Below are 16568 nucleotides of genomic sequence, written 5' to 3'. Positions count from 1 at the left end.
ATTGCCTGCTGCGTTTAATTAGTTGCCAAGAAAAGTCCCAGGTCTTCTATTGCTTTCGGCAAAATCTCCAATTGGTAAGGCATTCAAAGAAAAGCTACCTTTTGATTCACTGCAAAGTATCATTGAATGATTTATTGGCTACCATAAGAGTTTATGTAAGTAAGTATTGGTTGTGCTCCATCACAAAAGCAGAGATTTTGCAAATTCGTAGAGACAATAAAAACAAAGCTAAGCAGGTGATAAGCCTGAAGAAAACCTTGTTAGGTACTACTCAGCCAGTGGATCCATCGGTGATGGAGACAGAAAACCAATAGAGTTTGTCTCTCCAAATTTGAAATCCGAAACCAATAGAGTTTGTCTCTCCAAATTTGAAATCCGAAAATTTTCCTCTTGAAAAGAATAAAACAAGATGTAAGCTACAGCAAAGCAAATAACCCTCACTAAGCATGGACTGTAAATTCAAGGGAAATGAATAAGAGATGAGACCTTCTCTAGTGATTCCATCTCCCGCCTCCGTTCTTCACGAACAAAAAACTCCTACCTGATTTCATGGTAATCATTTCTCTAGTGGATCAGTGAATAGAACAACACCGTTAAAAGAAAGCTTTGGGACCATAAAAATGGTATACAAGCAAAATTACTGCTCACGAAGGGAAACCGAAGCTGTGGCGCTTGTATGAACAGTGGCGGGAGATGTGGTTATAACATTTCAGAACCAACTAAAACGTTTATTTGCTATTGTCCCGATGGCACCTCGCATACAGAGATATGCCCACCCATAGCATTGCTACTTTTCCTGAACCCCTTCTCCCAATTCGATTACGAGACCCAATGCTTAAATTATCACAATCTATAAAAATGTTTTAAATGTTCCCTCCATTCTGCACTCTTGAACCCATGGACATATGTGTATGTGTTTCCCTATATTGTCAAGTATTTCCCCTCTTTGCAAAAACTATCGATTTTGCTTTTACTCATAATAGTTGTTATGACCGCGTTGCAGGTCATAAAAACAGGCCCGCCATTGTAATAGGTAAATATAATTCTTCCTAGTATTCGGTATCTCCACGGTGATTTAGTACTGAATTTGTATCTTTCTTTTCATTATTTTCTTCGGCGTTGGACAAAGGATCACATTCATATCTATCTGCTCGTGTCACCACAGGTTGCTCCACTGGAGGAATTGCTTTGGTAGCAATAGCGGTACTGTTATTAGGGTATTGTCTGAAAAAAAGAAAAAGTTCTAGGAATTTCTGCAAATATGAGAGAAAGGACATGGAAGCGTGTGTGTGCTTGGGCGCGAGACAGGCGATTTGCCAATATTCTCTTACGAAGCACTTCGCCAGTCAACAAATTGCTTCCACGAGGAGAACGAAATTGGGGTTGGAGGGCTCGGGTCGGTCTATCTGGGTAAGCTTAGCGACGGAAGAACTGTGGCGGTAAAGAGACTTTCTCATGATAACTCCAGGAGGGTCGATCAGTTCATCAATGAGGTTAAGATTTTTTCGACTTTGAATCATCCACACATTGTCCGGCTTTATGGCTGCACCCCTGCACACAGCCCACAGCTGCTGCTCGTATACGAATTTGCCCCAAACGGAACCCTAGCTGATCATCTTCATGGCGATCGCAAAGACCCCAAGGGATTACCATGGAATACTCGCTTTAATATTGCTGTTCAAACTGCGCAGGCCTTGGCTTTTCTTCACAGTGTTCATCCGCCTATATTGCACAGAGATGTGAAATCCTCAAACATTCTCTTGGGAGAAAATTTTATTGCCAAAGTGGCTGATTTTGGGCTTTGCAGACTTGTGCCTGTAGATGCCTCACATGTCACCACTTCTCCACAGGGCACACCAGGCTACCTTGATCCAGTGTATTATCAGTGCTATCAGCTGACAGAGAAATCCGATGTGTACAGCTTCGGGGTCGTTTTGGTGGAGATCATTTCTGCCAGATTAGCAGTGGACACCAATCGGAAGACCAGGGAAATCAACCTTGCTACCATGGCAATAGCTAAGATTCAAGAAGGGGCTTTGCATGAGCTTGTGGATCCGCAGCTCAATATCGAAAAGAACCATGAGGCGAAGGCCATGGTATGTGCCGTTTCCGAATTAGCGTTCAGATGCCTGGCGTCAGAAAGAGATGACAGACCACACATGGAGCAAGTTGTTACTGAGTTTGAGGAAATCAGACATTTGTGTGTTGGCAGTTCAAATGGTCCAGGTGAACAAGAGGAAGGATACCTTTCCAACATCAAACAGCTGAGCACAGCGCCAATATCTCCCACCTCTGTTGAAGACACGTGGCGCACCAGAAGCTTCACTCCCAAGCAGTGCATAATTTCTCCCTTGGAACTTCGTATGCATAGTGTTTAATTTGCAGTTTTCAGATTTGGCGCACCAGAAGCTTCACTCCCAAGCAGTGCATAATTTCTCCCTTGGAACTTCGTATGCATAGTGTTTAATTTGCAGTTTTCAGATTTGCTCCAGAATCTGGCTTTCTGACCTTAACCCAGGATGTAAAAAGACCACAGCTAATTAACATTCCCGGCTAGCTGGACTGTATAATGGCCGGGAGGCATAACCGCATGCTATTAAGGTAGGGCAGAGAATAATGAGATTTGAATAACTGGGTATATTAGAAATTGAACCAAACCTGTTTCATATTACATGCTGTTTGAGGAAATTTTTGTAGGAAAGAAATATGGAGCCTCCCAATGTTATAATATAAACAACATTTGTTTGTATTTACATAAAAGTTCGGTCAAGTTTGCAATCACTGCTACCTGAGCTCTGCTTGAGTCATGTATCTCAACCTCTGTATCTTTGACTTCTCCAAGGCCCTTTAAACCAGTGGGCAAAGACCATTTACGTTGGTGTCACCATCAATTAAAAAAAATTATAACTGATTTATGTCGCCCCTTTCATATTTAATTCATATTTAATTAAGAAATTATAAAAGAAACATTTATCACCATTTGGTTCCTTTTGTGACACTAGTGGACTACTACCCTGCTGCAAAGGAGACATCACCCCTGCATGAGAGTGTCTCTACTTCATGCCAAAACTTCATGAATTTTATTGAAGACAAATGAGGAGATACTGTGGCAGAAACAGAGAGGAAGGTTTTGAATATTTTATCAGATTAATGGGTGATGTAGTGCGCTGAAGGGTCATACTTGTTCTTGAATTAAAAAGGAAATTTAAGCTTCATAAACTACAATAATATCTGCACCTATTCAGAGAATACAGGACAAGCTATATATGCTAAGATTCAAGATGGGCATGGGGGCTGTGAAATTTCTTATGTGGAATTAGGCAAAATCGCTTTAGCAGAACATAAAATTGCTATTGGAGAAATTAGGAGGGCTTCAATTATAGCCAAGGTTCCTACAATACCACATATTCCTACAATACCATGCTAGAAATCCTCGGAAGAGCCCGCATGGTGAAGGAGATGGCACGCGTTTTAGATTTGATGCAAAAGCAACGCTGTAGGCTTAATTCCCAGACCTATTTAATAATTCTCCGCAACCTCGGAATAGCAGGTGGTTTGGAGCAAATTCCTTCAGCCCTGGAAAAGATGAAGAAATCTGGGCTTATGCTTAGTGACTTTGCTTACAATGGTCTTATAGGATTACTAATCAAATCAGGATTTCGGAAAGAAGCCGTGGTGGTGTACAGGAAGATGATTTCGGAAGGATTGTTGCCAAGCCTAAAATGTTATTCTGTACTAATGGGTGCCTGCGGAGAAATGGGAGATACAGGACAAGTGATGGGACTTCTGGCTGAAATGCGAAAATTTGGCTTGAGACCCAATGTGTACACCTTCACACTCTGCATAAAGATACACGGGAGAGCTGGCAAGGTCGATGAAGCATGGGGCCTGTGGAGACAAATGAAGGAGGAGGGCTGCAAACCGGATGTTGTGTTGTTCACCACATTAATGGATGCTCTCTGTAATGCAGGTAGATTGGATGAGGCGACAGCATTACTGAAAGAGATGAGAAGCAACAAATGTAGTCCTGATTCTATCACATACAATACTTTGATAGATAAATATGGGGATTGTGGCCTTGTCGATGCTGCATGGGAGCTTTGGAAGGAGATGATAGCTGATGGATGTGCTCCAACTGTAGTTACCTTTACTACTATTATCAACGCCCTATGCACAGGTGGAAATACTGATGAGGCACTTGCAGTGTTGGATGAAATGGTGGAGAGAGGGAGTTCTCCCAATCTGTATACTTACAATTCGTTGATTGGAGGTCTTCTTAAGAATAACAGGTTGGAGGATGCACAGAAGTTTTTTCAGGTTATGCACAATAAAGGGTGTGATCCAACATCTTTAACCTACAGCTTATTCATCGATTATCATGGAAAGAATGGTGAGGCTGATGAAGCATATGACGTGTTTCTGCAGATGAAGAAAAAAGGAATTTCTCCAAATGTTGTTTCCTTCAATGTTTGTATAGATAGCCTCGGGAGGGTAGGAAGGATTAAAGAAGTGAATGAACTTTTTGAAGAAATGAAACGGACAGGTCTGTCCCCTGATGTAATCACGTATAATATCATGATATGCTGCTATGCCAAGGCAGGAAAAGTGGATGAAGCTATTGGGATGACCTTGAAGATGATAGAAAGTGGGTGTGAACCAGACACTGTCACTAACAATACTTTGATTGATATTCTTTACAAGGAAGACAGAACAGATGAGGCATGGGAGATGTTTCACAAAATGCAGCAGGTGAATCTTCCCCCCACTGTTATAACATATAATATTCTGGTAGATGGGCTTGGCAAAGATGGCAAGGTTAAGGAAGCAATAGAGTTATTTCAACGAATGAGGGAAAAGGGATGCCCACCAAATGTTATTACACACAATTCAATGTTGAATGGTCTCTGTAAGAATAAAGAGGTAGATATGGCTTTCAAGATAATGCAAGAGATGACAGAAAATGGGTGTTACCCTGATGAGATAACTTACAACATACTAATTGATGGTTTCATAAAAACAAATAGAATTGATGAAGCTTGCCAGCTCTTTGAAGATATGAAAAACAAATTTTCTCCAAACCTTGTAACTATGGGTACTGTTTTGCCAGGGCTTGCAAAAGCTGGGCAAATGGATTATGCTTTGAGAGTGTTCAAGGAGTTCTATGATGTGATGGGACTGCTTCCCGATGATGTTGCTTGTGCAGCCCTAATTGATGGCCTGGGCAGAGTGGGCAGGTTGGATGAGGCAATCTTGACCTATGAAGAAATGTTGGCTAAGGGTGGTAGTCAATACATATATGTGGTACGCTCTCTCATCAAATCCCTATGCAAAGCAGGAAGAGTGTTTGACGCTCACAGAGTATTTGAAGAATCAAAAGATCGAGGCGTTGCTCTTGACACTATTGCTTACAATACTCTTATTGATTGGTTATGTAAAGCCGACCATATGCATATTGCCTGGGATCTTTTCAAACAGATGAAGAAGTCAGGTTGTAATCCAAATGTTTACACTTACAACGCCTTCTTTGATGCTCTTGGAAAGGCTGGAAAGATGGATGATGCTTTCAAGCTTCTTGATGAGATGCGTGCTAGAGGATGCAAGATGAATACAGTAAACTACAACACCCTCATATCAGGTCTTGTGATGGCCGGTAGAGTGGATGAAGCCATAGATTTGTATGGTCATATGGTGAAGAGGGGATATCTTCTCTCCCCATCTACTTATGGTCCTCTTATTGATGGACTTGGTAAGGCAGGAAGAGTATTCTGAGGCCAATCACTTCTTTCAAGAAATGATTGAAAACGGGTGCAGGCCTAATTGTGCAGTTTACAATATTCTCATGAACGCCTTTGGGAAGGTAGGGGATGTAGATGAAGCTTGTCAGCTTTTCGAGAGAATGGTAGCAGAGGGCATAAAACCTGATGTAAAATCATACACTATTCTCATAGGCAGTCTTTGTATGGTTGATAGGGTAGATGAGGCTTTTCATTTCTTTGTAGAACTGAAGTCTAGTGGCTTGAAGCCTGATACAATCGTGTATAATATCATCATTGATGGACTGGGCACAGCTGAAAAGTTGGAGGAAGCATTTAAAGTTTTTGAGGAAATGAAGAACAGTGGTTCTATCCCAAACTTGTTTGCTTACAATTCCTTGATAGGTCACCTTGGAAAGGTTGGTATGATGGAGGAAGCAGGTGAGGTATATGCAGAACTCCTTTCTAGGGGTTATGAACCAAATGTTGCTACCTACAATGCACTAATTCGCACGTTTAGCATAGCAGGCAGAGTGGATCGTGCATATGCAATCTTTGAAGAGATGATGGCCAGCGGTTGTGAGCCAAATCCATTAACATATTCCAATCTACCAAATGAGTTTTGAAAGGTGACGAGGATGTTTTTATTTTTTCTCACTTTGATGCATTCTGGGTTTCCATCTATAGAGAACAATATATGATTATCCTTAAGATTATTGGTCTTTTCTTCTACTGTGAAACAATTACATACCAAAATTGATTCTCAAAAGACTGGATCCTTTTATTTCTGGATCTCTCTGCTGTTTGCTGTTTTAACAGTTTCTTTCCTTGTTATCAAATTTCAGTGTTGGTGATGGTTTAACAGGATTATCAGTATGACTATCGTAAAAATGTTGGCAAATAGAGAAGGTTAAAGCCTTTCAAATAGTGTGGTGATGCAGCATGTATACTCCCTTGAAGAAGGGTAAGTGTATGCTTGATCAATGTATTCGTTCAGATGGGCTGGTAATCATTTTCCTCAAATCTAGACCAAGAGACATTCCTTCCCATACTGTTTACTGTTGCTAAACTCTCATTGCCATTAGAGATTATAGAGACACTACTGTTAATGTGACAGAAAATTGACCTCCAGATTTTTTTGTTGTTGGAGAATTGCTTCACATATTATTGCACAGAACAAAGAGTTACAGCATGCAAATATGGTTTATCTTTTTTCAGGTAATATGGACGGTAATAAACAAAAGGCTCTACCTTTTGAGATTGAATTTCATATAAATTTTGACTGGTAAATGTTATAATTTTGGCCTAGATTTACTTTTCTGACAGTGTAAAACTTGAAACATCACAAAGGGAAGTTAACAGTTCCATGTTCTCATAGTTGGAAACGCTGCATTAGGTGGTTGGAACTTTGCCATATTAAGTCATGTCAAGAATGCTGTCACAGTCCTATGTAAACCTGCAGGAAGCTTATTTCCATGAAGCCATCTAGTACAGTTGCTAACCTCATTGAAGAGCGGAGGACTCTGGGGCATGTGATACGTTGGAAAGGGTGTAGATAGAGGGCTCTTCATAATTTGCTAGTGTGACGACTTGTACAGAACAGCCAGCAGATGATGACAGTACCATGATGACACACAATAAGCACTGAAATAATTGAAATTCTGAACAAACAAAAGAGTAGAGGTGGAAGCCATGGCTGCCAAAGAATAAAGCTAGGGAGATGGTAAAATGTTTTGTTATAAGAATGTCCATTCTTTTGACGATGAAATCATGAAAGGCATTGATCTCTAATTGATCACCATATGGCTGACTAGATTCATCAACAGGGATCCTGTCATAAATTATTTGTTCTTTCTACCTGTGTCTTGTTTCTGCTGTGAATTAGCTTATGTTTTTACATTTTTATCTTCCTGCCACTTTGTATTCAAAACAAAGACTTATTGAAACGTGGGTTGGTATAGGTCTTCAATCTCCTACGAGCATAATCATTGCTTTTGGTGCTCTATCTCCTCGGTAAAAGCCAAAAGGTGGATTTTACTATAGAATACAAATAATCCTATTCTTGTTCACTATGAGGAGGACATACCATTGCTTGGGTCATGGAACAAGGATAACAAGTTTTACTTCTTTTGGAACTTTGCGATAATAATTTCTTTTCTTATTTTTTGGTCTACATATTTATCATTTAATTTGGTACTGCCATATTGATTTTATCATGCTTGTGTCACGACCTTGTCAGTAATTCACAGCAGTGTGACCTGGGTGCAGGTTGCAGGATATATGGGAGAGGAACAACTTGGCACGGCATTGGAGAATGCAGATGTTGTGATCATTCCTGCTGGTGTGCCTCGAAAACCTGGCATGACCCGTGATGATCTCTTCAACATCAATGCAGGGATTGTTAAATCTCTTTGCTCTGCAATTGCAAAATACTGCCCAGAGGTAAGTTGTCATGATTTATGATCTTCTTTGAAGTTTTTGTTTTCATGCGATTTTCTTATTGACTATTTCATAGGAATAAGCATGACGTTCATTGTAAGTTGCTTTGTCGAAGGCTTTGTATGTTTGAGATCTATAGAGATGGCAATATATACAAATACATATTTGCAAGAATCTTTAAGCAAGTTGTTGATCTAGATTTACATACTGTTCTTGTATATAATCAATTCTACTGGAGAGGTTAACGAAGCTTGAAGACTTCTTTGAGTCAAACGAATAGGTGATTGACTCATTATTGACTCTTTATTTAGACAAATTGCAGCTAACTTTTGCCCATAAGAAGGAAATACTAATTGAAATGAACTTAAGAGTAATTAGCTGTGTAGTCCAATGCAAGTTTGCAGCCACTGTTAAAGCCCTGTTATTCTTGTTTCTCCTCTTGTAGTTAGTAACTTAGCTTTTGGACTTTTGAGAAAATTGGCATATGAATATCAATATAAAAAATATCCTTGGTCTTCTATTTAACTGTGCACAAATCCACTTGATCACGAGGTATCCTCTATAACATTATATATTACATACAATCAGTATGTACTACCATTAGTGTGGCAAGTTAATAGATAAAGAAGTATGTTTCACAATTATTTGTTTTGTTCATGTACTGGTGTGTGTGTACAGTATGTATAGTATATTGTTACATATTATATAGATAGAGATATGGAGAGGGGGGAGAGTGTACTGGATAATGTTTTCCTTCTATCAGGAATGGTATATTTGGATTCAAGAAATCATCTAGAATTGGTTTTTATGGCATTGCTGAGGACTTGATATCCATGGCAGGCAATTGTAAATATGATCAGCAATCCTGTAAATTCTACTGTACCAATAGCTGCTGAGGTTTTTAAGAAGGCAGGGACCTATAATGAAAAGAAACTCTTTGGTGTTACTACTCTTGATGTTGTCCGCGCAAAGACGTTCTATGCTTCAAAAGCAGGAGTTCCTGTTGAAGGTATTTAAAATTCTGGCTTGTTATGCTTAGCTACTCTCAAATATTTAGTATTCTGTAAAATATTTTTACTTTTTATAATTTAATCATGAAATATGCATCCTGGGCAAACATGCCAGGCACTTCTCCTCATTTCAAGGATGGTATCATAGGGCTCAAGGCCATCAGAAATATAGTCAGCTCAAGATGTCACTTGAGGGAATTGAACCCGGGTGGGAAGGATAACAGTCTTTGCACACAACCATCTGGGCTAGACCCAATACATGATATGCTGCAGGATCTTACCAACATCATGCTTTTATTAACATTAGATACAATTCTCAGTTTTATGTTTGTTGTTGATGTCATCCTATGATGTCTGCAGAAGTTGATGTTCCTGTTGTAGGTGGACATGCGGGTGTTACAATTCTTCCACTTTTTTCACATGTATATGACTTTGTTGGATCCTCATCTTGAGTTTGTTCTTTACTCTTGGATATTAGAAGATTAATTTATCAAAGATAAAATGAGATCATAATTACCTACCCTTCAATACAGTTAAAAAGGGAACTAACACTTTTTTGTTTTGATAATTTTTTTTAGGCAACACCAAAGCCAAACTCTGTATTGTCTGAGGAGGACATTAAAGCCTTGACAAAGCGCACACAGGATGGAGGAACTGAAGTTGTTGAAGCAAAAGCAGGGAAAGGTTCAGCCACACTGTCTATGGCGTAAGTTTATGTTTTGGTCCTCTATAGTGGCTAATATGCATTCATATCTTTTGAATGTTTTTTTATTCTTATGTGACTGTCTAGAGTGCTGAATTTTTCATCTTGATGCAGTAGTTGGAGTCAGATAATCTTATCATGGTGTGTGCTTCATGATTTCATGCTTGGCATGCAACATGATTTCATGCTTGATAAGTACCTAATCTGAGATTCACTGTCAGTGAGAATATGGCATGAAGGAGCTTCTTTCTCTTTATCTGAATCTTGTACTTCATACATTTGCATGTCTCAAATCTTTTGCCTTAAGCTTAGGTACTTATCCTACATGAAATCATGTAGCATGCATGTCTCAAATCTTTTCCCTTAGGCTTTCTCATTTGTGTGAAACTCAGCGGGTGCTTTTAACCTGTGAGGTTTGACCGATGGATTGTTGCCTTTCATTTACCTTAGTTTGATTGAAATGTTCAGAGTTAATCTAGATTCTGCATGCAAAGATCCTTCCCTAAGAAAAGCCATGAGTCTCTTCAAGGATGTTATTCCTTCTTAAACATAAGATATGTCAAATGGATCCCGCAAAAGTTGTGTGCTTGATGATGGGTAAATCTGGGTATGAGATTTACAAATTTGCACTTACATGTATGCCTGTGGTTGCAATTCACAGATAGGCGCATAGCATCCATTCATTACCTCATCTTGAGCATTTGAGCATGGTTCATGCAAAAAACATTGCTGGTCAGTTAAATCCATTAGTTGAAAACATGGAAGTGAAGAGTAGTGTTGTAGTCTTCTCTATGTTGATGAATGCTTTTTGAGACTTCAAAATGTTTAGACATGCAATTCCTTTTTCATCTTGCTCCTGTGTTCTCAAATTTTTTTTTTCTACTGTTTTTTAAGGCCAAATATAAACCATGGGATATATATTTTTCCTACCGCGTTTTTTTCGTTCTCTGTATGCTGGATCTGTTCTCTCTGTGAACGATAGAGATGTTTTGATCTTAGTTTCAAGGGATCTCCATTGGGATCGATCGTACGACGACCCACTTGGTAGGATCTACTTTTCGTTAGTGTTTTACCTGTTATTAGTTCTTTGATTTTACGTTTCTGATATTGTCCATGGTCAGATAATTTATTTATTTTGGTAAGCGCCTATTTTTTTAAAGGAACCAGGCCTTATACCAGGCTTAGACTCCACTGCTATAACCTGTCAAGGTCTCTGGGATTCTTCGAATGTGGAATTTATTCTTTTGGCCACATTTTTGCAGGAAATATGCCTTCCGGGGCTTTTGAACGTGGGTTTGAGCCCTGAAAGCGCAATGATTTAATTTCTTAAACACAACCCAATTCACGTTAATGGTCAACTCAATTCACTTTCATGGTCAGTTTGTAAATGTGTTTGTGCATATTTTGATTGATGAAAAAAAGCACCTAGATATTTATTTCGTGGAAATCCATGGCTGCATCATGTGCACCTACTCGATTAGGGTTTTTAATTTTATGGATCTAGGTGACATTTGGCCCACAATCCATTGAAGCAACGCCCATCGCATTGTCATTCTAAAACGATTGTATTGTACACCGTGAATATTGGATTTGACTATACCTGACATTCTTTGGGCCATTTCAAAAGAGGCAGATATTGAGGGCTACATTATTATTATTTTTGATTGTTTTCTTGTTGGCAAATGTCTTTCTGTTAACATAGTGGGTTTTGCCCTTATTGTAGATGATACAAACATAGAATCTCTATTCCACCAATTTCATGCAGGATTTGCACCTGATCTTGTCTGTTGAATCTCAATATGGTAGTTAACTCCGATGGTGAGATAATGCCGCAACATACTTCTAAGAGGGCACTGAAAGTGCTATGATTTAACTACTTGACAATAATCTGCCTGACATTTATGGCTAGATTGAAATTTGGGCTGTGCTTATTATTATTATTAGCAGTAGTAGTATTTGCTATTGATAGGAGAAGGTTGAAATTGAGGTTGGGCTCACTATTATTGTTTTTGTTTGGTCAAGGCCTTTTGACTGGCGTGGGTGAAACACCTTAATTGCATCTATTCATCAAAGTCACGCATGACTTGCAGATGGGCTCATTTGTGCAAACCTCAATAGCACAGGGGTCATCATTAACAGCACCTCTGCATTATCATTGAACTGGTGTTTATCACGTTAACCCGACTTCATATTTTGGAATGACATGGGCAGCCGCATTATCATGGGAATATGCCTCCTGGGTTTTGAACCTGGGTCATCCTCATGACAAGCACCCTACAACTTGCCACTAAACCACAGCCCAATGGACGAGGTAGTTCATATTTTTTTGATGAAAAGTGCATCTATATTTTTAGCAGAATCCACGGCTGGATCATATGCCTCTGCTTAATAGGACTTTTTGATTTGATGGATCTAAGTCATACTTGGCCTAATGACTACTTAGAAGTTAGAATAGTCTCATTGCATTGTCAATTTGTTATTTTGTGAGGATTGAATTGATGACCCTCTGCATATTGGATTTGCCTCTATATCCAACCTTTTTGGGGTCGTTTAGATTTGCCTCTTTATCCATGAGTAGATTAAATCAAAATAGTCTTCGCAGCGTAAATTAAACTAAGGTTGAATAAACTCCCTAAAGTGGCTTGTGAAATGCTAATTATTTATCACAGCATCACTTTTATACCTGGATTGGATAAGACTATACCCTGATTGAAATGTCGTATACCTGGATTGGACAAGATTATACCCTGATTGAAACGTGGGTTGGTATAGGTCTTCAATCTCCTACGAGCATAATCATTGCTTTTGGTGCTCTATCTCCTCGGTAAAAGCCAAAAGGTGGATTTTACTATAGAATACAAATAATCCTATTCTTGTTCACTATGAGGAGGACATACCATTGCTTGGGTCATGGAACAAGGATAACAAGTTTTACTTCTTTTGGAACTTTGCGATAATAATTTCTTTTCTTATTTTTTGGTCTACATATTTATCATTTAATTTGGTACTGCCATATTGATTTTATCATGCTTGTGTCACGACCTTGTCAGTAATTCATAGCAGTGTGACCTGGGTGCAGGTTGCAGGATATATGGGAGAGGAACAACTTGGCACGGCATTGGAGAATGCAGATGTTGTGATCATTCCTGCTGGTGTGCCTCGAAAACCTGGCATGACCCGTGATGATCTCTTCAACATCAATGCAGGGATTGTTAAATCTCTTTGCTCTGCAATTGCAAAATACTGCCCAGAGGTAAGTTGTCATGATTTATGATCTTCTTTGAAGTTTTTGTTTTCATGCGATTTTCTTATTGACTATTTCATAGGAATAAGCATGACGTTCATTGTAAGTTGCTTTGTCGAAGGCTTTGTATGTTTGAGATCTATAGAGATGGCAATATATACAAATACATATTTGCAAGAATCTTTAAGCAAGTTGTTGATCTAGATTTACATACTGTTCTTGTATATAATCAATTCTACTGGAGAGGTTAACGAAGCTTGAAGACTTCTTTGAGTCAAACGAATAGGTGATTGACTCATTATTGACTCTTTATTTAGACAAATTGCAGCTAACTTTTGCCCATAAGAAGGAAATACTAATTGAAATGAACTTAAGAGTAATTAGCTGTGTAGTCCAATGCAAGTTTGCAGCCACTGTTAAAGCCCTGTTATTCTTGTTTCTCCTCTTGTAGTTAGTAACTTAGCTTTTGGACTTTTGAGAAAATTGGCATATGAATATCAATATAAAAAATATCCTTGGTCTTCTATTTAACCGTGCACAAATCCACTTGATCACGAGGTATCCTCTATAACATTATATAGTACATACAATCAGTATGTACTACCATTAGTGTGGCAAGTTAATAGATAAAGAAGTATGTTTCACAATTATTTGTTTTGTTCATGTACTGGTGTGTGTGTACAGTATGTATAGTATATTGTTACATATTATATAGATAGAGATATGGAGAGGGGGGAGAGTGTACTGGATAGTGTTTTCCTTCTATCAGGAATGGTATATTTGGATTCAAGAAATCATCTAGAATTGGTTTTTATGGCATTGCTGAGGACTTGATATCCATGGCAGGCAATTGTAAATATGATCAGCAATCCTGTAAATTCTACTGTACCAATAGCTGCTGAGGTTTTTAAGAAGGCAGGGACCTATAATGAAAAGAAACTCTTTGGTGTTACTACTCTTGATGTTGTCTGCGCAAAGACGTTCTATGCTTCAAAAGCAGGAGTTCCTGTTGAAGGTATTTAAAATTCTGGCTTGTTATGCTTAGCTACTCTCAAATATTTAGTATTCTGTAAAATATTTTTATTTTTTATAATTTAATCATGAAATATGCATCCTGGGCAAACATGCCAGGCACTTCTCCTCATTTCAAGGATGGTATCATAGGGCTCAAGGCCATCAGAAATATAGTCAGCTCAAGATGTCACTTGAGGGAATTGAACCCGGGTGGGAAGGATAACAGTCTTTGCACACAACCATCTGGGCTAGACCCAATACATGATATGCTGCAGGATCTTACCAACATCATGCTTTTTTTAACATTAGATACAATTCTCAGTTTTATGTTTGTTGTTGATGTCATCCTATGCTGTCTGCAGAAGTTGATGTTCCTGTTGTAGGTGGACATGCGGGTGTTACAATTCTTCCACTTTTTTCACATGTATATGACTTTGTTGGATCCTCATCTTGAGTTTGTTCTTTACTCTTGGATATTAGAAGATTAATTTATCAAAGATAAAATGAGATCATAATTACCTACCCTTCAATACAGTTAAAAAGGGAACATACACTTTTTTGTTTTGATAATTTTTTTTAGGCAACACCAAAGCCAAACTCTGTATTGTCTGAGGAGGACATTAAAGCCTTGACAAAGCGCACACAGGATGGAGGAACTGAAGTTGTTGAAGCAAAAGCAGGGAAAGGTTCAGCCACACTGTCTATGGCGTAAGTTTATGTTTTGGTCCTCTATAGTGGCTAATATGCATTCATATCTTTTGAATGTTTTTTTATTCTTATGTGACTGTCTAGAGTGCTGAATTTTTCATCTTGATGCAGTAGTTGGAGTCAGATAATCTTATCATGGTGTGTGCTTCATGATTTCATGCTTGGCATGCAACATGATTTCATGCTTGATAAGTACCTAATCTGAGATTCACTGTCAGTGAGAATATGGCATGAAGGAGCTTCTTTCTCTTTATCTGAATCTTGTACTTCATACATTTGCATGTCTCAAATCTTTTGCCTTAAGCTTAGGTACTTATCCTACATGAAATCATGTAGCATGCATGTCTCAAATCTTTTCCCTTAGGCTTTCTCATTTGTGTGAAACTCAGCGGGTGCTTTTAACCTGTGAGGTTTGACCGATGGATTGTTGCCTTTCATTTACCTTAGTTTGATTGAAATGTTCAGAGTTAATCTAGATTCTGGATGCAAAGATCCTTCCCTAAGAAAAGCCATGAGTCTCTTCAAGGATGTTATTCCTTCTTAAACATAAGATATGTCAAATGGATCCCGCAAAAGTTGTGTGCTTGATGATGGGTAAATCTGGGTATGAGATTTACAAATTTGCACTTACATGTATGCCTGTGGTTGCAATTCACAGATAGGCGCATAACATCCATTCATTACCTCATCTTGAGCATTTGAGCATGGTTCATGCAAAAAACATTGCTGGTCAGTTAAATCCATTAGTTGAAAACTTGGAAGTGAAGAGTAGTGTTGTAGTCTTCTCTATGTTGATGAATGCTTTTTGAGACTTCAAAATGTTTAGACATGCAATTCCTTTTTCATCTTGCTCCTGTGTTCTCATTTTTTTTTTCTACTGTTTTTTAAGGCCAAATATAAACCATGGGATATATATTTTTACCCTGAAGACCTCCAAATCATTTGGAAAAGGAGGTGCTGCAGCAAAAGAGATGGGTTGAATTTGTTGTTTGGATGGACTCTATGGTATGTAATCTTAGTTGGATTTCCAATATACTTTTAAACCATATTTTCATTTTATTTTTTAGTACTATTAGATATTATATCTTACCTCATTTTATGGTTAACATTGTATAACAAAAACATGCGTTGTGTTATGTAATTAATACTAACATGTAATATTGATTTTTTTTGTCAGAATGCTATAGGTAATGATTGCCAAGACGATGATCCAAATTATGTTCAACATATATCAGGAGATGATGAGGATGAGGATGAGGATGATGGTGGTGAAGGAGGAGATGATGATGATAGTTGCGGTGTTGGTGATGATGTGGATCAGAGTAATGAGGATGGTCAAGATGATCATGAGGATGATCTTGGTGGTGGTAGCTAGGCATGCACATGCATTGTTTTTTATGAAGAAATTATTGTGTAGAATGACATTGTTATGTTTAGATGGGTGTTGTGAATTTACCCTATATCAATGAGACATTTTGATTTTGTAATCATACGATGAGTTTGATTTATGTATGTTGTTAATTTATCGTAACGATATTCATGAAATATTTTGATTTGTTAATCATATTTGAATTTTAGTTGTTTTGATTAAAAATAATACTGATTTTATTATTATTATGTTGCTATTTTATACATGTTTTGAAAATTGTTAATGACACATTGTTATTTTTTTGGATGGATGTTGTCAATTTCTCTTA

The 16568-nt window shown here is 38.1% G+C and overlaps 2 protein-coding genes and 1 pseudogene across 6 annotated transcripts; all 3 read left to right on the top strand.

Annotated features, from left to right (window-relative positions):
• Positions 1–897: 897 nt before the first annotated feature.
• Positions 898–3626, top strand: LOC149177792 (LEAF RUST 10 DISEASE-RESISTANCE LOCUS RECEPTOR-LIKE PROTEIN KINASE-like 1.1 pseudogene; annotated as a pseudogene).
• LOC149177791 (uncharacterized) lies at positions 3421–7362 on the top strand. The gene is given in 3 exon segments (XM_089420205.1): positions 3421–5763; positions 5765–6382; positions 6599–7362. Coding segments are annotated over 2 exon segments (2958 nt in total). The 3' UTR covers positions 6380–6382; positions 6599–7362.
• LOC149177790 (uncharacterized) lies at positions 6401–16197 on the top strand. Of its 5 annotated transcripts, XM_089420210.1 has the most exons (11): positions 6639–6971; positions 8022–8195; positions 9033–9201; positions 9563–9624; positions 9781–9908; positions 12969–13158; positions 13996–14164; positions 14526–14587; positions 14744–14871; positions 15530–15600; positions 15761–15874. In XM_089420210.1, the coding sequence occupies exons 1-10, from the start codon at positions 6945–6947 to the stop codon at positions 15531–15533; spliced, it is 1113 nt and encodes a 370-aa protein (XP_089276336.1). In that variant the 5' UTR covers positions 6639–6944; the 3' UTR covers positions 15534–15600; positions 15761–15874. The 5 variants fall into 5 exon arrangements, with proteins under 5 accessions (XP_089276334.1, XP_089276336.1, XP_089276335.1 ...); XM_089420208.1 differs by lacking the exon at positions 15530–15600 and having other exon boundaries at positions 6401–6717; XM_089420209.1 differs by lacking the exons at positions 15530–15600; positions 15761–15874 and adding an exon at positions 16049–16197.
• Positions 16198–16568: the final 371 nt, after the last annotated feature.

The sequence above is a fragment of the Pinus tabuliformis genome, chromosome 4_1 (assembly GCF_031772625.1).
Source record: "Pinus tabuliformis cultivar Carrire ecotype Pingquan chromosome 4_1, CPIR1, whole genome shotgun sequence".
NCBI lineage: Eukaryota > Viridiplantae > Streptophyta > Pinopsida > Pinales > Pinaceae > Pinus > Pinus tabuliformis.
This window is presented reverse-complemented; position numbering and strand designations above follow the sequence as displayed.